At 40.4% G+C, this 23,686-nt stretch overlaps 1 protein-coding gene across 1 annotated transcript in view; it reads left to right on the forward strand.

Moving 5' to 3' along the window:
• Positions 1 to 2,474: 2,474 nt before the first annotated feature.
• Positions 2,475 to 23,686, forward strand: part of KCMF1 (potassium channel modulatory factor 1) — a 44,970-nt gene continuing 23,758 nt past the window's right edge. The window contains exon 1 of the mRNA XM_042023453.1: positions 2,475 to 3,045. Within this exon, the coding sequence (XP_041879387.1) occupies positions 2,490 to 3,045 (556 nt within the window). The 5' untranslated portion in view covers positions 2,475 to 2,489. The remainder of the gene's footprint in view (positions 3,046 to 23,686) is intronic.

Here is a 23,686-nt window from a genome sequence, read left to right on the forward strand (position 1 = left end):
CAGAGACAGAGTTGCCACATCCTCATCACTGAGAGCCTGGTCATGTTACATTTGCAGTATTTGCTGTATTTGCAGAGGAAACAATCAGCAAAATTCCCACTGAATGATATAATGCAGGTGTCTTTCACATACTGCTGCACATGCAGACATATTCTAACGTAATTCCAAGGTTTTTATCTATAATGTGTCCTTGGGTATAGATACTGGCCTTAAGGCAAGAAAACAGGAAATAATAACAAGATTATAGTTTTAATTTTGGACTTCAAGCCTACAAAGATGGAGAAGAGGCCACAGAAGAGGCACAATGTGCACTCAAGGGATATCCATCTGAGTAATGCTTATTAGAGGAAAGTTTATGGGACTGTTTTTAACTGAAGTGTGGAGAAAGAAGATGATTAGAATAAAGGACTTCCATGACTAAAGACAGAATCTTCCTGAAATACCTGGCATGAAATCTTTATTTCATGGGGAGAAGCTCCTTTGGAAGGTCACTCTTCTGGAACAGGATAAAACCTATCACAGCCCAGCACAGCATCATAGCTCTCAGAGTGACACAAGTTTTCTTCAGGAGGAGCCACAGTCTCTCACAGAAATTAAATATCTCTTGCCAGCTGAGTTACCAGCTTGCAAGCTAGCTTGCTCTTCTAGGGACTGACAGGGAGCAACTGATGGTCTGTATTTTGCATCTGGGTGAAACAACTGCCAATTTGCATTTAAAATTGTTGGTGACAAAATAGAGTAGTAAGACACATGTTACTCACTGCTCCAGTCTGTGCACTGTTGCTGTGAAATGCTAGCAAGACAGGTATAGCTTTGTCACCAAAACTATCTCAGAGACACTGCTTTCCTAGTTTGGTATGTGAGTATTATGACAGCTGCAAGTTGCTCTTCAGTTTCTTGTCATCTGTGGTGTACTTCTTACAACCTCCTTGCATGGTCATTGACTCTTTGCCTGCTTTCACAAGCAGTGAAGTCATTGGCTCCCATCAGTCAAAATGATCCCCAGTTTCCCCTACAGCATATCCAATTCACAGGTATTGCTTGCTGCCACTGAAAATGCCCACAAACCACTGGAATTTTAGACTTTTAGATCCAGGTTATCTTCTCAGTAGGCAGCGTTTATGAAACTGCATGTGGCTAAAGAAAAGCTGGAAGTGAACCAGGTCATCAGAAACCAGGAACACCCTTGTACCAGGAACAAAGGGTGCACATGCATGTAAGGTGTCAAGCAGAGGCTGTATAAAACAAATGGCATGGGAGGGAGGTGGTGCCAGGAATGAGGTTGGCACTTCCTCCTTTCAGCGTGTTCTGGTTCAGTCCTGCCTTTCCCAGCATCTTGATACTAGGCTGCTCTGGTGTGGGCCCTCATGGCCCTTGAAATAGACTGAGAAGGTATTTCACCAACTTAAACATGTAAGAATTGTGGGGCTGGGGCAGACTTATGGGAGCTGTGGTGTAAAACAGTGGAGAAGATGGAGGTATTGGATTGGCAAAGGGAAAAGATGAAGGAATTCCATAAGCACGGTAGAGGAAAACAAAGGCAGATGGGAGAAGGTGAGAAAGATGGTGCTATTATCATGGATGCAATCTAGGGAAAGGCCAGGAAGTCATAGTAAAAAAGGCAACACAGAAGCAAAATGCATGATGTATGTGCCCTGTGAATCTGCACCAGGGAAGGAACATGGCCATGTTGCAGGTCTTTCACTCATTCCAAGCCTGGCCTGCTTCCATGAAGTGGCAGGAAGCCATCAATGATGGGATGAAAAGTCCTCATGGTGTGGACAGACCAAGACACTTGTCTGGAGTACAGGGCCTTGAGGGGAAGCTGTATAAGAAGTGGCTGAGGTCCCTGGGTCTCTTCAGCCTGGAGGAGACTGAGGGGAGACCTCATTGTAGTTTCAACTTCCTCATGAGGGGAACAGAAAGGGCAAGCACTGATGTCTTTATCTGCGATGATTTGTGACAAAACCCGAAGGAACTGCATGAGGGAGGAGGAGATTTAGACTGGACACTAGGGAGAGGGTGGTTCGCACTGGAACAGGCTTCCCAGGGAAGTGGTCACAGCACCAAGCCCGACAGAGTTCAAGAAGCATTGGAACACGCTCTCAGGCACATGGTGTCACTCATGGGGCTGTCCTGTGCAGGGCCAGGAGTTTTGACTTGACGATCCTTGTGGGTCCCTTCCAAGCTATTCTGTGATTCTGTGAGCGAGACAACACACGGCACTCCGTGGGCATCCTCTTTACAGAGCTAGAGTTTAACTGAAGGACACTTCTAGCAGTCCTCTGCAGGCCTGACAAAGGCGGAACGGAGAAAAAAAAAAACAAAAAAACACGAAGGAAGGACTTCAGCCCTGTGTCTGGAGTCGCAGCTCCCCAAATCTGTCAGAACGAGTAACGCGATAAGTGACGGAACGCTGGCTCAGGGCATGCGCCCAGCTGTTCTCTGCCGCTTTTTGCCCGCTCCTTTAACATTAAAAAAGCTGATTAATGCGTGTCGTTTCGGTCAGGCCGGTGCTGGGTCCCGTTACCTCGGCTTCCTTCCCCCGGGCGGAGCCCGCCCTGGCCCGGCAGCCCGCGCGGGAGGGCCGCCGCCCTGCCAGGGAGTTTCCTCTTCCTCCAGCAGCGCGGCCGGGGCGGGAGGAGGAAGGGGAAGGGGCAGGGGCCGAGGCCGGGAACGCTCCAGCGCGGCCGCCGCCGTCGCTGGTGCGGCAGGGGCGGAGCGGCGCGGGAGGCGGAGCCAGCGGCCGTTGGGGCCCGGAGTCACCGTGTCACGGCGCCCGGGAAGCCGTTGCCGCCGGATCCGCCCCCCGCAGGGCGAGCGAGGAGGCAGGAGGAGGAGGAGAAGAAGGAGGAGGAGGAGGGGGGAGGCCGGCTCCTCGCCGCCTCTTGTGTTTTCGCCCCGTTCCCGGCCCAGCCCCGGACCCTCTCCTCTCGCACCGGGGCGGCGGCGGGGGGAGAGGCCGCAGCGGCGCCCGAGCTGCCCGCGGAAGCCCCGGGACGGGCCTGGGCCGCCGTCTCCGGACTAGGATGTCCCGACATGAAGGTGAGCGGCGCGGGGCGCCCAGGCCGCTCCCGGCGGCGGCGGCAGGGCCCGGCCCGGCGGCCTTGGGGGCCGATCATCATCATGGCGCCGCCGGGAGCGGGGCCCGGGGCCCGGCGGCGGAAGGAAGGAGAGGCCCCGTCGGGCGGGCCGCGCTCTGCAGTGTCATAGCGGGGGAGGCCGGTACGGCCCGTTCGCCGCGCGGCCTCCGCCGGGCGGGGCCGGGGCCGCAGGTACGGCCGGCGGGGGAGCCGGGCCGCCTCGCTTCTCCGCCCGAAGGACGGGCGGAGCGAGGTGCGGCGCCCCCGGAGGGCCCGGCCGCCGTGGGTGGGCGGTGGCGCGGGGCGGCCCTGCCGACGTGTCGGCCGCCGCCGCGGCAGGTCCGGCCGGGCTCCGCGCCCCGGGGCCCCGCTGGGTGCCGGGGGAGCGGGGCCCGGGACAGAAGTGTGCGGGCAGCCTGCCTGGCCCTGCCGAGGGGTGGCTTGTGTGCTGGCGGCCCCGGGGTCTGCCCGTTTTCCCTCGGTTTTGCCTTGCGGCCGAGGAGGCCGGTGCTGGTGTAGTAGTGGCATGTTTTGAGGCCGCCGGAGAAACGTGTTCTGTGTGCTGCTTGCCTCTGATCCCGTTGTGTTTATCGCCGTGGAGGAGTTTAGTGGGTAGTTAGTCAGAAGAAGCAGGGTGGAGGAAGAGATGGAGGCTAAGAAAGGAATTCGTGCAGGAAGAGCATGCGAGTGTGAAACCAGTAGAGAAAGTTGCTCGGTTTTTCTGTGCTTGTTTACCAGCGGGTAAAGTGTTTGGAATAGTATTCTGTAAAACCAGGGATTGTCATCTGAAAAGGTAACTTTCTGCCATGTTAGGAACTTAATTCAGTATTGTCTCCATTTTCTCTTATCTAATTTATCTTTTCTCTGTTCTGTGTAATCTTAAAATCTTTTGACAGAAACGTTACAGGAGAATTCGATATTTGTGGCTCATACTGCTGGCTTCTAGTTAGTAGCTCGATTTTAGGCAGTATTGTATATGTGACGGATTTTTGGTGTGTGTCGCAGTATTTTGCAGACTTCTTGTTTGTGCAAGTACGTGTGCATCTCTGTCAAAGAATTTTCTTCCCTAAATCCACTAGCTTTTTTTTGTTGTTTGCTTGCTAAAGTTGAAGCTTAGTAGGACTGCTGCTTTTTCTCCCTCCCCCCGCCCCCCCTTCATGTTTTCCAGGAGGGTAGAGATGGATTTCTTTATGGTTAAAGATGCAGTTTTGACTGAAATAAAATGATTATTGATCACAAAATTATTGGTGGTGGTGTAGTAGGCTTATGCAGTCTGTAAGTATCTGCTGTGAGGCATGTATCCGTAATACTCTCTTTAAAGTACAGTAGTGGAATACAGGCTTTTCGAACTTGAATAGGTCAAAATTATGGAAGTTTTATCGTAGTGATAAGTGTTATCATGTGTTGTTCTTTAGTGGTTTTCAGTGATCAGTGCATGGACTATTGTAAGAGGTGGTGATGTGTGTTAAAAAGACATCCCAGCCCTGTCTTTTTGTTAAAATAGAATTTGAAAGTACATTTTCTTCTATGTTTCTTATGGAGATTATAGCATGAATTTTCCTTTAAGTTGTTAGGTTCTTTGTAGCAGGAAAAATTATATTTCCTGTCTTTGATATTTGTTGGTATTTTTAGAAGGAGTGACTGTTAATGAAACCAGGCTTAATATTCTCTTTGCAAAGCAGATTCATCAGTGATTGTTCTATTTAGACACACCTAGTTAGAAAAAAAGGAGATAATTGCCTAATTAATTACCTACTTGGTAAGCGAATGTGAGTTTTGGTAATTCTGGATCCTGGGTGTAGACTTCTCAGGTGTGTGTGAATATACAATGCATTCCTAAAACCATGAGAACACTGTGAGATTAAAAATTACATCTACCACTGTATCCTTGTGATTTTTTTTTTAAAAAAGCTAGTCTGTCTCTTAATTTCTCAATGATTCTCCTCTTACTTCACACTTCAGGTGTGTTCTTTTAGGCAACTTTAGTTACAGGGATAAAATAACACATATTAGTATGGGAGGCATGGTTTTCCAACTTTATGGAGAAGATGTTTTGGGGGCTTGATTTTGGTAGAACTCTGGAAATCCATAGAAAGTATATACTCAAAAAGAAAGGTAATTCTTGCTTCAGATCTGCGCAAGTTTATTCACAGCTGACAGTTTTTGATCCAGTATGATGAGTTTGGGAATGGCTGTCTTGGAAGACTGTGGTATAGGAGGAAAACAAGCTTTAATCATGTTTATGTGATTTCTTTTATATGTGTATTTTCTTTAAAATGGTCCATACACAAAGTTACAAACAAGCTTTATTGATATTTCTTGACAGAATCTGGATGCTGTACCAGTTTTATGGTGGAAAAGTATGTATCTGGATGTGTAGATGCTGGAGAAGTTAAAATTCTAAAGGCTTGGGACTTAAGTAGGCTGTAAAGCATTTGATGGAGATTTATGCTTACTTTCCTCTGGGGTTTCTCGACTACTTCTTTGGTGTAATAATCTGTACAAAACAATTGTTTGGGATTTTTTGGTTAGTTGGTTTTATTGTTGTTTTTTTAAAAGGGAGATTTTGTTATCTTTCACAAAAAGCTTGACCACAGCCTGCCTTTTCACTGTGCTCTCGTTTCACATATGAGCTCCAGACTCCTGTTTCTCCCAAATCCCGGAAAATGGACACCAACTAGAATTTAAATTACTGTTGCTTTTTTTGATGTGTTTATTCAGTGTTCAAGGGACTTCCTTGATAATGCTATCAAGAGTTAAGTATTTATCTCTTGCTATTGCTAGGCTCCTCTAATTTTTCAAAACCATTTTTGTTCTGTGATTGGGTGTTAAGAGGCTAGCTGTTCTTTGCCTTTGGTTTTGTAGAATGCAACGTGAGGTCATTCCCTGGTCTTGGATTTCATGTTGTTCCCTTTATAGGAGCAATATGCTGTGTTTCTCTGGGTTAGCCCCTCTGTGGAGAAATATGTGGTGGTGTAATATTTGGCAGCCTACAAGGAACAGGTAGGTAATATTTTTTTACATCCTGGAAAGTTTACCAGAAGGTATTTTGCTTATTACAGATTGTCTCTTTGTGGACATGTGTCTTGCAATGATTCTCTTACTCGGCAATAGACACCACCCAGGACAGCAGAAAAATTGAGAATTGCAACTTCCAGGAATATCATTACAAGACCATTTTTGCAGCTTGTTTTGTGGAACTAGGTTGCAACAGTATTACTGGCCTGGCTTAAGATTCCTTACAGCTGGCATCTCCAGAGGGCTCCCTGTTCCATATCACCTGCATCACTTAGTTCTGTATCTCTCATGCTCTGCACCCCACTCTCAGACCCAGTTCCATCCTTTTCTCCTTATTCTCACTAAAGGACATAGTCTTTAAGCTTCAAAGAGCTGTCAGCAATTCAAGCGGTGGGGTTTTTTTGCTGGTCCCCATTTGTCAGCATTTCTTATGAATCAGCAAAGGTCTGCAGTTAATCCTAGTCTCATGTGAAGTAAATTGTAAATGGATGGCTAGGAAGGGAGAGCAGTGACTGTCAGGACCACATGGCCTTTCCAAATACTCTTCTCTGGCTTTAAGATCCTTTTACCTGAGGGAGCCAGTGTCTCTCTGCTCCTTCTCTTTCTGTGTATGCATAAATGTGTTGCATAGAGATACTGAAATCAAGTGGTTATTTGTAGTAGAAGGGTAAATAAGTAAATCTTAAAAAAGAACTGCATATAACTTCGTCTTTGAAATTCAAGAAATCATAGTTACAGTTGAATATATACCAACCACTGTAAAACTATTAGTATAAGGATAATGTTAGCTCCAGTCCTCTAGCTGTACAGTGAAAAGATTGGGAGTCTGGGCTGATGATGTATTCTGTATGGTTACAATACAAAACATAAAACTTAATCTGAAACAAACTTTTTGAAAACATTAAAAGAGAGTAATTTTTGCCCTTTGTAATGGTGCAATAACTGTGTCATACTTGAGCTGCAGAAGGGTACTACAAACTTCTGTCACGACAATGCTCAGCCAGTTGATGTGTAACTTAATGCTTCATATAGTGTCAGTTATAAAGTTGCCACAAAATGCAGAATTAATATATTTTTGCATGTAAAACTTTTAATTCACTTAACAGGACTACATATTTTCCGTACAAAGTACTCAAGATACAGTGTTGGTGAAGTGTGGCATGTAGTAATGAAACATGTCTGTGAGACCAGTTACAACTTGCTGTTACAACTTCCGATACTTTGCTAGCGTCTCCTTCAAAAGAGTCTGCTATTTCACAATACAGAATAATAACAAATTCTTTCATATGTTGCTGCCACTGAGATCTATTTTGTAGAAATTAAGTCCAGATTAAGTTGTGCATGTAACATAAAACAGTGAGTTTTTTTGAATTTGTACTAGTATTTGAGTCTGCCAAAGCATTTTTTAACTGTATATGCAAAGTGTTTCGTACTCTTCTTAGTTTTACTCTATGGTAGCATATTAATACATCTAATTACAGATGTAGTACAGTATCTGAAAATTAGTTAGTGTGACAATTTGACTAGTGGGAGCTGTGTTTAGACACAAAAAAATGTTAATGTTAAATATAAACAGCTGCAAATGTGATTGGAAATATTTGAACATAGTAATTTGCTTTTTTATTAAACTGTTGTTTGATTTCAGTAGGAAACTGAATCATTTAATAATAAAAAGAGCTGGAAACATAATTCATATTTTAACTGGCATGATACTTACTGGCTTTATGAAAGCTAGGTTTTAAAAAAGGATTTTGGTTGTGGTTTAGGAAACTGTGTGAACCAAGCTGCTGCTGTTCCTGCAGAGTCTGAACAAGGTCCTCCAAAAAATGTTTGTAAAAGGAGACTGTTTTTCCTCTCAAGTCTTTATAAAAAGTAATGACACCATCATGGGAAAAGGGAGAAAAGGATTAGATTTAAGTTATCAATGTTTGAAAGACTTGTAGCCTATATTTTAAGCAGGAAAACTGGAACAGAACTGTGATACTTTTAACATTATTGTGTGGGGGTGTAGAGAGAAGACAAACGGTGAAAAAGCTCTGTTCCAAATGCTGATTTAAACAAGAAGGGATTCAGGGGAAATTTATAGAGCCATGAAAATTGCTTGAGTGGTACTGGACAAATAAAATTTGTACATGTTAAATAACAAGAATAAAGCTTTTCAAATACTTCTGCATGTTTACATTACTGATAACATTTGAGGGAGAGTGGTTAGTGTCACTGTTCATTGTTGTATCTTCATTGTTATGTTACTTCCGTTATTGTTAAATACAAAACCAAAGCAGTGATTAATACAAAAAGTGCTAATACATTCAAGAAGCTGCTGGACACAGCAGCATATTTGAAGAATGTTGCTCAGGAATTGGGATGTGCCAGAGACAGATTCCAGAGACAGCAATAATTCAACCTCATTTGAGTATCTTTATTTTGTACACAGCTACATATTATCTACTCCATACCACCCTGCATTCTTTAGGGTGTGCAGGAGGGTTCTCTGTTAGACCACTGCTCAGTGTTTGGGAGTGCACAGCAAATGAGCAGATAGAGACATTATAGAAGAAAAGGATGGTCAAGGTGTTGACAGTGGAGCTTTGTTGTGGAAAGCTGGATCAACTGTTCTGTGTTCTGTTGCAGAGTTCATGTGAACTGCTAGGTAAGTTATTTTGTCAAGAATTCACAGGTAGCTGGTAGCCGTTTGTTCCTTATGAAGACCTGGTTTGGCATTTTGAGACCTGAGCATTTACACCTCCAACTGCATTAACTGAGCAGTGAGCTTTGAAAAAACACTTAACTATAGAAAATCGAGGATTCTTAAAATTCCATCCTTTAGCATCTCAGATTGGGTGACTGAGTTCAGCAGACTTAGGAGTTTTATTCTTTACGTGCTGTGGTTTCCCTTTATTTTAGGAGAAGGGAGATCTTGCTTAGAAGTGTTGTTAAAGTTAATACGTTGATGTTCGGGCTGCACTGAAATGCTATAGAGAAAATGCTTGCAGAGATAAGGCAGTGAGAAAATCCATAGTCAGTGCAAATTTCTTTGAACTGTGTGATAACTAAGTGCTCAGGCTGACCAAGGAGGACAAAACAAAAAGGTTGTTTACTGAACATCATACACGCTGGTGCACTGAGTAAGGTGATATTTTTAAGAAAGGAATATAATTGTGTTAGATGACATCTGATAGATTCTGACCATAGATTGATACTAGGGATACATATATTTTAATGTGAGTAAGGTAGTGAGCTTTCATGGGTTTTGTTCCTGTAATCATTTGGGCTAAATCCCCCACATGCAATGTGTTCTTCCCCTCTATAGGATTTACAACAGATGAGCGGATTTGGTAGCTGTAGGTTCTGGAAATGAAGACATAATGGAGAAGGGATATACAAAACTTTAACTATAGGCAGAAGTGTTGCTCGCTTTTACAGAAACAACATTACTAACATGATTAAAATTATTAAGGTACTGTGAGCAGTTCAGAAAACTCAACCAGGGTGCTGTTAGTGACTCAGGATGTAAGGGATGTGTGAGGGGGAATTATTGCATGGACAGAAATTGAAAAAGTATTTGCCTCAGGCTGATAGAGAATCTGAAAGAAAGGCATCACTGCATAAAATGTAATATGTAATCTCCCTTTTCAAATACAAGAAGAAATCTCATGAATTCAAGGGGAAGAATAAAATTGAACTGCTTTTTCATACACTGTGTAATGAGATTATGGAGAATTTTTTTATTTAATGTTCTTGAGGCTACCTCATACCCAGATTTAACAATTAAGGCTTTGAATTTTATCTTAAACTTTCTAGTCCAGGTATTTTAACTACTTCAGATTCAGATGTGGTTGTCAAGGATCTTAAATCTTAGCTCCCTTTCCCTGAAGCATCACTTGAGCATCTGGTTTGAACTTACTCCTACAGTTCCCTGTATATCTAGTCCTAATGGTTATCCACATTTTTTCCTCAGTGTAGCATTTTGATGATTTTAGCGCAGTGAAGTGAGAGTATTTGTAATTCAGTGTGAAGCACAGAGACAAGCTCATTAGTTTAACTTTTTCAGGAAATATGTGTAAACCCAACATTTCAGTTCAGATCTACTTGAAAAGTTTTGTGTGGCTTATTGTCATTTACTAAGTTGAGAAGTGAGATCTGTGCCAAGTAAAAATTGTGAGGCAACATCACAGAAGCCTTGGAATTGTGTATCAGAGGTGTGTGCAGGTAATGACTTGATTTCTACCACTTGAAGTTACTTGTTCTAGTTTGAAATTAATTTTTTAAGTATGAATAGAAGAAGTCACTGGAGCCTCTGACATATTAGGAAAAAATTATACCACCCCACCTGCCAGGTTTATTCTGAGAATGTGGTTTGAGTAAGTTGACAGGGGAAGGATGGATGGATTTACTTGATGGAATTTTTATCTTCTTTTATTTTTAATGTTTGAATATTTGTAAAAAAAAATTAGGCTTCGTCTATGATTTGCTTTTTATGAGAGTTCCTCTTTTTATTGCTCATTTGTCACCCTGCAGTGAATTTCATGTTTGTGTTAGTTCTTTTTGTTGTGATTGTTTTATTTGGAGCTTCTAGGAGACTGTCTCTAGAAGTCACCCCATTTTCAGTTGGAGAGCTGGGTACAACTTTTTTATTGCAATTAGGCTTGGAACTTGATACAAGAAACCGTGATGTTTCTCCCATTTGTACATGGGATATCACGTGTAGATTTTGTCTTGCCAGTAGGCCGTCAGGAGAGTCTCCTACAGGTAGAAATGAGTGGTCTTGTATTCCGTTGCAGTGAGTTTTATAGTTATAAATCCATTCTTCCAAATTTTTTACTCATTGGGACATTTCACTAGCATAATATATTGTTTGCAGCTATCAGTTCATATGACATCCCCATATTACTTAAAATTTGTCTTTAATTTCACATTTTTGTCAAAGTACTATTGATCCACATTTGATTTGTATCATCGCACTGTCATCACTGACAAAATCCAGCTGAAGAAAAATATTAATTAGAAAAAGCTTTTTAAAAATTATACTGCAAAAGTAAGATGAAATAACAAACAAAGTTCAAAAAATTATAACTGCATTTTTTTTTCTTACCTCAGGTCAGATTTGGTCTTCCCCCTTCTGCCACTTCCTGGTGCCAGATTCTTTTTGGGAGGCAATGTTTCTTGTCTTGACTGACAAGAGGTGCTGTCTCTGGTAGGATAAATTATCTTCTTTGCTTTCTTTCTTTTTGTCTTTGATCTCTTACCCTTTACCCTCTTACTTTGTTGTCACTATTCTTTCTTCCCCTTGCTCTGCTCTCCCTCTCCTACTTTCCTCCTTTGAGTGCTCTGGGGTGGGATTTTCAACACACCCTTGGGAAGCTGTAGATCCGTGTTGGGTGCAAGTGCAATAGAAATTTAACGCCTGCCTCTGTAAGCCTCTTTGAAAAACAAATCTCTGGTGTTTCTTGGTGCACAACTTGCCCTTGCTTATTTCAGAAAACAACAGTTGCTGGAAAGGTTTTTAGGCAGCCAGATATAGAGATGGATTTGTGTTTTGGTTTTGTTTGTTAGCTGATGAGGTGCTTTTAGTAGTGAAAGTTTTACTAGGTTATGACTGATATATTCTTTAATTATTTCTTGAGCAGAGTCATTGTTTACAAAACTCTTCAGTAACAGTTGATTCTAGTGTAAATACTATGTACTATTAGCTTATTGATACTAAAGCAGCCAGTGATCACTTGAGCAGAAGGTGATTTCTAATGGCTCATTCTGTGACACTATATTTAAAAATTTGAAAGGATGAGGTGAAATCTATGTATAAACAATGTAGAAAGCAGCATAAATTAATGTGACAGATATAAATATCAATATTCGTATTAGGGATGTAATTTTAAATCAGTTTCCAGACCACTTTTCAGACCAACAGAGTTGCTTTCAAGCTGCTTGATGGTGTGGGAGGAACTTCATGGCAGCTTCTGGAAGGAAACACCTGGGTGTGTGCCTAGAACAACATTAGAATTACTTGGCAGATGAATATCAGCACCCTGGAGGTGGCCGGTTGGAGAGCAGTGCTGTGAGCTGTTATACAGGTGATACTCTGGGTACTTGATAGGTATCTCAAATATCCTAGCTCCAGCAGCAGTAGGTCATACATGATTTTCAAGGTCAGAAATGCATTAGTATATAGTCATGTAAGGACCTCTTGTGTGATTGTCAGTAACTTCTGTCTTTATCTCTAAACAAATGATTCTGGTAAGAATCAACATTCAGTTTTACTGGAAATATATTTTTGCATATTTACCTCTATGTGTATATGTATTAGCTGTGCATGCTCAGAAATCATTGTTACCTGGAATCAATTTTAAACTGCTGTGAGTCTTGATTAGAAACCCTTGTCAGTTGGGCTTTCTTTCATGATAGAATGAAATTAACTCTGAAGAAATCTGTGATTTGGGCACAAAGGCTTTTCTGTGCTCAAGATACCATCACATCACCTCTACTCAACAAAGCAAATGTTTTAATTAATTCAAATATTTACATATGCTTTTAGTGTAGGCAGTAATGCTGAGATATGCCTAACAGAAATGGCATTTCGTGTACAGCTGTTATGTGCGTATCATGCTGAGGTGTGGGTTATATCTGCAAGTGGAAAATCTCTGTGGCGAGAAGCAACTCATGATCCACCGATGAAGTGGGTCTGTGAGAGCAACTTCACCAAGAGTAATAGTGCTGGAACAAAGGTCATATCTGGACTGACAAATGTGGCACTGCAGCTCATTAGTTTAACTTTTTCAGGAAATATGTGTAAACCCAACATTTCGGTTCAGATCTACTTGAAAAGTTTTGTGTGGCTTATTGTCATTTACTAAGTTGAGAAGTGAGATCTGTGCCAAGTAAAAATTGTGAGGCAACATCACAGAAGCCTTGGAATTGTGTATCAGAGCACCAAAGTTTCTTCTGACTTTGTCTTTACTTTCTGAGACTAAATAAGGCCACTAACTTCAGCCCCTGAATTATTGTTAGTATTACTTTTCACATGTCCAAAGCAGACTCTCTGAAACTGGTTGTGGAAAAGGACGTAAGTTTGGGAAAGAGATTTCAGGATGCCCATGAAGAAAGACATCTAAGCTTTGCAAAAGTAAGCTGTAGAGAATGCAGGGCTTTCTGTGTCATGACTAAGCTTTTTTCAGTCTGGATGTGCATAAGATAGTGCAGATGATTTTAATTCCATACCTGTTTCCTGCTTTCACTTGTACTGTTCTGATAAGATGAAAACGTCAGTAAGTGTAATTTGATCTCTGACTGTGCAGGTAGAAGTCAGTTATTTCTGCTGTTAGCCACAACCTGTTGATTACACTAGTTAGATGCTTTGCTGGAGTAAGAAGATGGAGTAGAAACTGCGGAATGTCTTGACTCAGGAGTAGGTCAGACACATTTTCCAGCTCTCTTCTCACTTGGTTATCTTAAATTTTAGAAAATTCCAAAGATGAATAAAAGCCTATTTGCCCTCCTGAATTCAGAAAGAATGGGTACTGTGATCTGCAGGTATCTTTCCCAAGGTTGTCTGCCATAAGGCCTCTGAAATGCCAGGCTGGGTCTGACAACAACGTTCTTATTCTGAAAGACTCTGGCGGTGAGCAGAGAAAACAGCTTGAGATTTTTGCTGTAGAAGATATGCAAATATATTCTTTGGAAATGAAGATATATGTGTAAAGATTCATTAGAATATAAACATGTCTTTACAGTGTAGATAACTGAAAAATTGACTGTTACTAGTCAAAGTTGTACTGGTAGAGGTTGCTATTGATAGCATTCTTGTGCTGTTGCAAACTGCTGTCTGGAGTTTATTTGGAAGCAGAGAATCTGCAAGATGCAAACTCTCAAGTTTAACTCATGTCACATTAAAAAAAAAGAAGTATAAATGGAAACTATTAATAAGTTTTGGGTTATCTCATAGTTTGTTAGAATGTTATCCAGCTCTTAAGTATTGGAGCCAGTTACTGGGAAGTGTCATTCTTACTGTGCCTCAAAGCTCAGTTAATATCTTGTTCCTGAAAGCATTAGGAATTAAAGGAAAACTACCAGAAAGTAAATGAATGGGTTGTTGGGAATTGCATGCCAGAATACATTTATTTAGCCAGGAATGAAGTACTTCAAGGTGATCATTGAATGAGGTGCAGGACTCCAGGCTCTAACTTTGGGGTGTACCATGATGTATCTCTTCAGAGGAAGTATTTCAGGTCATCTGCTGATGAACACTCTTGTTATGCTTTCACTAAATGTTGTGTTGAGCTTCTTCCAAACCTGCTATTCGTTCCTTCTAAAGTCCTTCTTCAAAGATTACCACTTTTCAAGAAAGCAGACATTTTCTTAGCTTGTGTAATAGGACATAGCATTAAATGTCCCTAATCGGTAAGATGACATTGTCTGCATGTTCCTCCGTAGTGCTGAGCATTTGGTGATCTTGGCAGTGTATAGAAAATTTAAAAGTCGACACTGTAGTATGGTTTAGTTCAGCGCAGTTTGTTCTAGTTAATTGAAAAACTCTAGAGAAGCTGCTGGGACTCAGAAATACCTCAGAAATTAGAAATTGCAGGGGAAATCTGATGACCTGTATTTAGGATGGAGCAAGCCTTAGGGTTAAAGAAGACAAAAGAAGTTGTGTGTAAATAATTGGGTCCTTTTGTTTTCGTCCTGCAACAATTGTAGGCATCTTCTAATTGTACACAAGAAAAATGGATTCACTATAGGGTCTAAGTTACATTTGGGTCTGTTACCTGTACGGAAGGATGTCTGCAAATAAAAAAAACCCCTTGCAAACCTCTTAGCTGTAAATATATATTTTATGTGGACAGTATTTCAGGTGCATTGCCATACCTCTTTCATCCTGAAAAATTTTATAGTCAGACAGAACCATGAACTTCAGGAAGGTAAAAAGTACTGAGTTGCTTCTGAGTTTGACTGCTCTGCTGAGAAGTGTGTCAGTGAAGTAAGGTAGATGCCAACTCTGGCACATGCAGAAGAACTTGGAAGGAAAGTAGTTAATACTTATTGTGTCTTGTAATAAGCTGGTGTGTTGCAACAGTCAACAAAGAGCTCAGAAAATAACAGCTGTCTTGAAAGTGTACCAGGACTGTCGGCATCCTATTCAGCTCAATGAGCTGAAGGTGTCTCTTCATCCATGCATCCCAGTGACATCACCTGGAAGACTGTCAAGGGAAATGGAAGGAGTATCAGGCTCATACCCAAGCTCATTTTACAGTTATGTGTAGACTAGGAGACTTGTAATATTTGTGATTGCATGTTTGACACACATCAAACTTTAGAATGCAACACAGTGTACAGTGAGGCAGTCCTAAAAAACAATGTATGTGTTAAAAGAAGAAGGTATGAATTACAGAAGATACAAGTTTGCGGATGAGTGATTTTTGCTCATAAACATTTGAGAACTTGAAGAAGCTCAACAGTTTAGTGGGTGAAAACCACCTTTGTGTGAATTCAAGCAGAGTCCAATGGGCAGTGGAGAACAGAGCTTATAAGTTAGTCTGAAAGGAAAAAATCTTGTGCTTCCAAGAGGCAGAAATTGAGGTGAAACAGCTAAAATACCTGTCATATGTCCACCTTCCCCTACTTCATTATCTAGGTTTTCCTCACTAGTATCTTTGTATTACAGATTTTTTTTTCTAATAGATTGTTTAAAATGCTTTCAATAAAGATCTGTCAGATTTTTTTGTTACACATAATTTTTTCTTTATTCTTAAAATACTGTTTCATGCATTTTGTAACTGTAGCATGGCAGCTGAGCTTGTAGTAAGAAGTAGTGAGACCTAAGGGGTGTTTGATCATCCCTCTCCTTTTTTCCTAAATCCTGAAGTGAGGTACATTTTACCTGTTTTGATAAAATGCTGTATTGCTGACACCTGGTTTATTTTGTGGTTCAGCAAATAAAGTAAAACAGTTGAGTCTTGTTTAAGAAAATGAGCTAATTACATTAAAAGTTCTTAAGTACTGAAGACTCATGAGCTGTGATCTACAAATTAGTGATGGGTTTTAGTGTTTAGTGATAGATTGGAAGCTCTATAGAAAAATTATGTGACATGTTATTTTCAAATAGAGTGTTTAGTAAATTATTCTTAAAAGTAAGTTGGATACATATGTGAGATGATCAGGACTGTCAGGGAAATGTTCTAGAACATAATACTTGATTGTCTTTGGTTTTTTATGCATGTGCGGTTTAAAGGGACAAGAAGAACAAAACTACAGGTAATAAAGCTCAGCGAAACTCTTCCTAATGAGGAAAACAAGGGGAAAGGTAAGGCATTTGGTATGGCTGGCAAATGGTTGTGTTGCCAATACAGGGAACATATGAGCAACATATAAGGAGCCCTGCCAAGATGATCTTGAGGATGCTGGTGGATGAGAGGCTGGACATGATCTGAGAGCCCAGAAAGCCAGTTGTATGCTGAGCTGCATCCAAAGCAGTGTGGGCAGCAGGGGAGGGAGGGGATTCTGCCCCTCTCCTCTGCTCTGGTGAGACCCCACCTGGAACACTGCATCCAGCTCTGGGGTCCCGGCACAGGAAGGACAGGGACCTGTTGGAGTGAGACCAGAGGAGGCCACCAGGTTGACTAGAGGATTTCCTCCTATGAGGAAAGGCTGAAAGAACTGAAATTTTTCAGCCTGGAAAAGAAGGTTTTAGGGGTACCCTAATTGTGGTCTTCCAGTACCTGAGGGGAGCCTACAAGGAAGTTAGAGAGGGACTTTTTGCAGGGGCATGTTGTGACAGAACAAGGGAGAATGCCTTCAAACTGAAAGAGGATGGGTTTGGGTTAGATGTTAAAATTCTTTTGCAGATGGTGAGGCACTGGACCAGGTTGTCCAGGGAAGCTGTGGATGCCCCATCCCTGGAAGTGTTTAAGGCCAGTTTGGATGGGGCTTGGAGCAACCTGGTCTAGTGAAAGGTGTCCCTGCCTGTACCAGGGATGTTGGATCTAGGTGATCTTTAAGGTCCCTTCCAACCCAGACAATTATATGATTGTTTGAATTAGGAGAGAAGTCTATGCCATGAAGAATTGGAAAGAAGAGGTGGAGGAACAGAACAAGCTCAAAGCCTAATCGAAGTAGACATGAAACCTTTGCTTTAGGTTACTGTGTTTCCCACAGTGCTCTACTTAGCCTTCCCATCATAAGCGTTTGTAGTTTCTGGAGACATGTTATCAGCCTGACAAGCAGTTCTATATAACAAAAAAGTGGGAGAAAGAGTTGTCAAGGCAGTCTGTTTATGTTCAGAGTAAGAACAATGCTTTGAGAAAGCCCAGGATAGAATATTGCAACTACTTAAATGAATATGTTGTAGGGTTTTAAGCTCCTATTGCCCCTCTGTGTTGTGTTCAGAGACTTATGTATTTTTACAAGTTACTAGACCTCTTGTGGTGTTAAGGAAACATAAATTATTTTTGTGATATTGTGATGCCATTCAAAATGGTGATTTTGAAGGTAGTCTTTAAGTTTGAAAGTGTTCTTGTGCTCCTCTCTATGACGTGAATTGGCTGGGAGGAATCTAGGTGTGACTGCCTTGTATTAGGCATTGCTGCTTTCTTCAATGATGAGAAGAACCATTTGATTTTATATCCCTCCCTCTTCCAACTGCTTTCTAGTTGCGTTTTCATGACCTGAAAAGTGTGCATTTCCAGACCACTTAATGCAAGTCTTTTAAGTCTGAGCTATTATGAGGCATGTAATTCACAAAGCATTACGACTTCAGCTAAAGCACTTGCTGCATGCAGACTTCTTGTGTCTCTCACTTCCAGCTCCTTGGTTTCCTAGCCAGTATTGCCTACTTTCTGCATTGTTACCTATGATAAATCTTGCCTTCTCCCCATCCCACAGGGTGGGAAAAGCTTGCCATGTTTGCTTATTTGGGTAATGTTTAAAAGGATCAGGAGTGAGTTTAATAGTGCAAAAGGAGGTAAAGCTGAGTGTGTATTCCTTACACCAGAGCTATGTTTAAGGTGTACCCAAATAGTTAATTTCAGCTAAGCTCTTAGCCTCTGCCAAGTGTTGTGGGGGTTTTTTTCTTATCTGCCTGAAACAGTGGCTCACAGAAAAAGCATTCTTCAAGCATGTTTACTTCTCTGTTCAACTGGTCTGTACTGCTCAGTTGTCTCCCAAGCCTTACGGGACATGTGTCTTATTCTCCTTGTGTGTTTTTCCCTTTTTATGCCACTCTGCCTAAATAATGGTAATCCAAAGTGCACAAAGGTTTATTTTCTGAGAAAAGGATATGTTAATTCTTTTATGGCTCAGCAGAGAAGTACCAGTTCTTTTGTTTAATTTCTTTTTAGGATTTTAGTGTTTTCTTGATGTTTCCTTCGCCTGTAAAACTCACTTGTGTGTAATGTACTTTTCCCCCAGCCCAATTCTCTTTTAGCTGGTGCTTGCCTGAGCAGTGTATTTCTGTTGTCTCATCCTGAAACAAACTCAGGAATGTGGTCGTGTCCTATTGAGTGAGAAACTTTTCCATTGATTTTACTAGATACAGGATGTAGCTTAGTACTGTTACTGTTATTTTCTTGCCCTGGAGCTGTTTGTAGCTTTCTCAGTTTAAGTATTTTTCTGTTAATAGAATTCACATTCTGTTTGCCATTTTCCAGATTAACAGAGTTGTTAAATAAAATCATGTCTGGTGCCAGTTCTTTGCCACACTACAGACCTCATGTGCTCCATTGCAATCTGTTTATTTTTAATGTATTTACAGTACTTTAGCAGGTCTTTGTGTTGTGATGGTTTTGATGGTCAAATTAAATTATATTAATGGAATGATAAGAGACATGTGAGATAGTATCAAATATTAAATTGGAAATCCAAATTGACTTGATCAGAAATCCTGCATGATTTCTGCATAGATCTGGGCATGTTTTGCAAGTGCTTACTAATCACTTGTTCCTGATGCCCTAGATGACTGAAACTGTTGTGCGTATAACTTCCACAACCTGGAATGTGAAAGCAAAAATAGAAAAACTTCTTTTTGCAGCAGGCTGGCTGAGGCTTTGGATCAAGTCTGAAACTTGCTGGGCCAGCTGTACTGTTCAATTCTTTGTTTTTACACCAGGGTAATGACTGTCCCCCTCTCTCAGCACTGCCGAAGCCATGCCTCAAGTATTGCATTCAGTTGTCTCTTCACTTTAAAAAGGACATCGAAGTGCTGGCATGTGTCCAGAGGAGGGCAGCAAGGCTTGCAAAAAAGTCCAGAAAATATGGAATGACTGAAGGAGCTGGGTTTGTTTAGTCTTGAGGAAGCTCAGGGGGGACATTATCACTCTCTACAACTACCCGAAAGGAGGTTGTAGTGAGATGGAGGTCGGTCTCTTTCAACGTGCCTGCAGTGAGAGGACAAGAGGAAATGGCCTGCTCCTGAGACAGGGAAGATTCAGATTAGATATTAGAAAAAAAAATTTTGGGTGGTCAGGAATTGGATTCGTTTGCCCAGGGGTGTAGTGGAGCCAGGTATCCAAGAGGCATCTGGATCTGGCACGGGGTGATACGGTTTAGTTGTTTAGAGATTACAGTGGTATTGCTGAGTGGACAGTTGGATTTGGTGATCTTAAAGGTCTTTTCCAACCTTTATGATTCTGTGATTCTAAGTATCAGGCAAGTGGGCTTCATGAAAATTATTGACAACAGAGAGGTTAGGTGTCTGTTTCTACTCCAGACTCGAGAGGAAGGAGGAGTGCAGTGAAGAAAACGAAAAGCCTTTTGTAGGCCCAATTCCCTCTCTTTCCTCCTTTTTTTTCCCCATTTCCAAGTCAACAACATCTCTGTCTGCAACTTTAATCCTACTAGTTCTTTTCAGTCTGGTTACTTCTTTTTCCTCTTTGCTCTAAGAAGGTCCTGCATGTTTGGCCGTGTTGTGTACATGCTATGTGGGGGGACAGAGTGTTTTTGGTTTTCTCAAGGGTTTACTGCGTGAATTTTTTGTTCAGTACTTGTAGCTGCAAGGGCGAAGAAATAGGTTCTATGTTGTAGGTGTCTTTAATGTTTGTTTTCACAGTCTGCTTTAGTAAACATGAGGAAAAGTAAACAAAAATGAATGTTCTTAGATTTGGTTGATTTTTCTGGTGAAATGTTCACAGAAACAGCAGAAGTTCTTAGAATTTGACCTGTCAAACCAGGTAGTAGTCTACATTAAGAAATGAGTCCATTAAAGTAAGAAACAATTGGCATTTCTTCTTTATTAAGTATTATCAAATGGGATATATTTTCCTATCTTCAGTCTTAGAAACAACTGAACTGCGTAAATAGAATATCTTAAGGTTTGGACATGCTGTGTGGCATGTAGACTGTAGATGAGGTAGTTAGTATCAAGCAGATTTATTTAAAACTGAACAAACCCATAACAATCATATGAAAAGAGCATCTTACACTATCAGATGCATTTAAAAAGGACTATTACTTATGATCTTCAAAATATAGAAATAAAATGCAGTATACAGATTGCAACCATTTGTACCACGAAAGAGGTGGCACAACATTTTAAGTTTCACTTGCATGCTTAAGTTCGGGTTTTTGAAAGGTAGAAACCTTGAAGTTTATCCAGTCCCCTGAAATTCAGTGGTACTCTTGCATATAATACTTTCAGTCTTTAGACGGGTGAATCCTTTCAGTACTTTATGTAAGTTACGAAGAAATTCTGGAGTAACTGGCATTTTCTTTCCAGAGAAGAAACCACTGATGGGCTAATTTTGTATTTGTGTTGTACATTAAAGAAATACAGTGATCCTCCCTCTGAGCACTGATGAACGAAAAACAATACCTAAATTGGCTGGAAGGTTGGGTTTTGGATGTTGAGCTGCTGGCAGGAATGCTAACTGCTGATAACTACCCATGAAATTAGTGTCTGCCAATGTATTGCTAAGAGGAGGAAATTAATTTAATTCTCAGAAAGAGCAGAATGACTAAATATTCTTCTTTGGAGGTAATTTTTGTTTTCACTGTTTGAATACTTCACATATTGGCTTCATATGTGTTTAAAATGTTTTCTAATGACTGGTATTTTCTTGAAAGGTGTTGTTTAATTTTTAGAAATTTCTAAGTATTGATAAAGTTCATGGCCTCATTTTGAGGCTGAAATGTATTTCAGCATCTCTGTATAGCTAATCTTTCACCATATGCTCTTTATAAGACAAAAAAGATGCTGAGTTTCCTACAGTTTCTCAGGTAATTTTGTCTGGCTCAGATTACTGGGCTTTTAATATCATTATTATTCTGATTGCCCTTAGTTTCTGAGGACACCAAGTAGGGGGAAAAAACCTTTGCTTTTTTTACAAATGTGTGTCTATCCAAGGCAGTAATGGCTTGGGACACTAAGGACACTTTCACTGATGTTACCTCATAGCTTTGCTTGTAATCATAAATACAAATTAATCCTGAGGTATATAGTATTTGAACCACGTGTTTTTTTCAGTGTTATTGTCTCCATTATGAATCCAGGTTATGTGCTGTCTTTGGTGTATCTATTAAACCCAGGACCAGTTGCATTCATTTTCGTTAATTTCTAGCAAAACAGTTCAGTGTCATAAAATCAAATTATGCTTGGCTATCAGGATCAAAATATGAAAGGTGTTGGGGAAGATAATTGTTTCGACTTTTTCTTTTTTCCTAGAATCACTCAACAAATCATTCAAATCATTCAATGTGCTACATGTAAAATGCTGAAATAATTGACCTGGATTAAAAGAACCTGTGGGCTCAATAAAAATGTAGTAAGACTTTTCTATTGAAGGGGTAAAACATACTTTATTGGTGGGACTGTTAGGTATGTCCTGACTCACTTCACTCAAAGTGTGAAGCTGGAGAGATTGAGTGTTGATACTTCAAGGGAATGCTTCTGAAGAAACTTTCAGAACCCGGTGTTTGTTAGTTGAAGGTGAACCAAAAGCTTTTAGCACAATGCTGTCCTCTGGTGGAATGATGTTGCACTAAAAGAGCATTGTACACGGAGCAGAAAAGTTTTCATTAGATCTATGTTATGCAGTATATGTTGGTACTTGTGTAGCAGTAACAAAATAGAACAAAATTTGAGGATGCCTCCAAATCATCTGTGATGTAATGTAATTTGTAACTAAAATAGATATTTCTTACTCTTACCATTCCAAGCTAATGTTTTCCTTAAGGTTAATCAAAAGTTCTCATTGAACAGCAAGTCATTTGGAGTTAACAGGATTTCATTTTATGATTCTTTTAAAAGTCGATAGTAACAGTTCTTTCAAGTCAGAAGTGTATTTAAATAGTTGTCACAGATTGTTCATACTTCTCTTTTGGTTTGTTCTGTGCTTTTGTTCCTTGCTTTCATGTGGTCCATAGTCTTTAGACTGTGGGGTATTTTTCTCAAAACCAGTAATTAATGTGGATACATCCTGTTTAATCTGATAGTCTTGGATCTGTAGCATACCTGCCATACTTGGAAATGTAAAGTAAATGCAGGGAAATGTTGGATAGACACATACTGAAAGATAGGCTGTGCTAAATAAAGTATGTTATCTTTGAGTGTTTGAGGTTTGTGCAGAATGAACTTTTGTAATTTTACTTGATGTAAAGATTAAAGTGTAAAAGATTCAAATCAAAAGCTTTCGTTATAGTAGAAAGAATAAGGTGGGATGAAATTACTTGGTTATTTCACTTTCTAGATCACGTGTTGGGTAGGTAGTTGAGATTTTGGCAGCCAAGTAATAGGCTTGAAGAGGAATAGGAAGAACTGTCAGGCCTGACTTTGTTCAGACTTTTAAAAAGGGAAAAATCAGTAATACAATTTCTGGAAAATAAATCCTGCTGGATTCAGGGGAAGGTCTGGGGATTTAAGCATGTGTTTAATGCCTAAATTTTGATTTAATAATTTTCCCTTTTGCAGTTTTCATTCTCTGCTATAGAAAAGGATATAAGAGTAACCTGATACATCCCTTGCTGCCAGCCTGTTCCTCAAAGGGAAGGATGTGGTAGTTGTTGTAAAATACCAACTTTGAGAGATGCAGAAAGAATGCTGTCTCTAGAACATTGCTACTCTCTTGGTCTGACTTCACCAGCCATAGAGATGTGTTACGCTAATATTAGTTTTTCTGTTTGAATCAAATTATAGATGTTCTAATAATTGATCATAAGTAACAAAGTTCATCTGTTATTTGAAGACCTGGTAGATTCTCACTGCAAATGTTCTAAAATTTTAAATACAGACATTTTTGTGATTTATGTTGATGGCTGAATTTCCCCACAGTTAATATCACATCATATATAGGGGTTACAGATTGGAGTAATATGGAGAAGTATTGACGTGAAGAAAACACGTAAATCAGAGCTTCTTAAAAATGTCTGTCTTCAAGTAGGAATGATGTAAATGTTTGAGAGAAAACATGACAGGAGTTTGTTGCAAAGAGTCTTACATCTGCATTAAATCAGTTGTTTTGAGCTTAAATGAAAAGAATGGGAAAAATACTACTTTCTGGAGAAGCATGGGTTAGTACTTCATTTGGAAAGCTGTTAGTGTCTGACATAGATTCTAGGTTAAACTAGTTTGCTTATTTCAGTGTGACGTCTAACTTGCTAATCAGCTG

This window comes from Corvus kubaryi, unplaced genomic scaffold (genome assembly GCF_017639235.1).
Source record: "Corvus kubaryi isolate FWS band 111438036 unplaced genomic scaffold, C.kubaryi_AGA036_p1.0 37249, whole genome shotgun sequence".
NCBI lineage: Eukaryota > Metazoa > Chordata > Aves > Passeriformes > Corvidae > Corvus > Corvus kubaryi.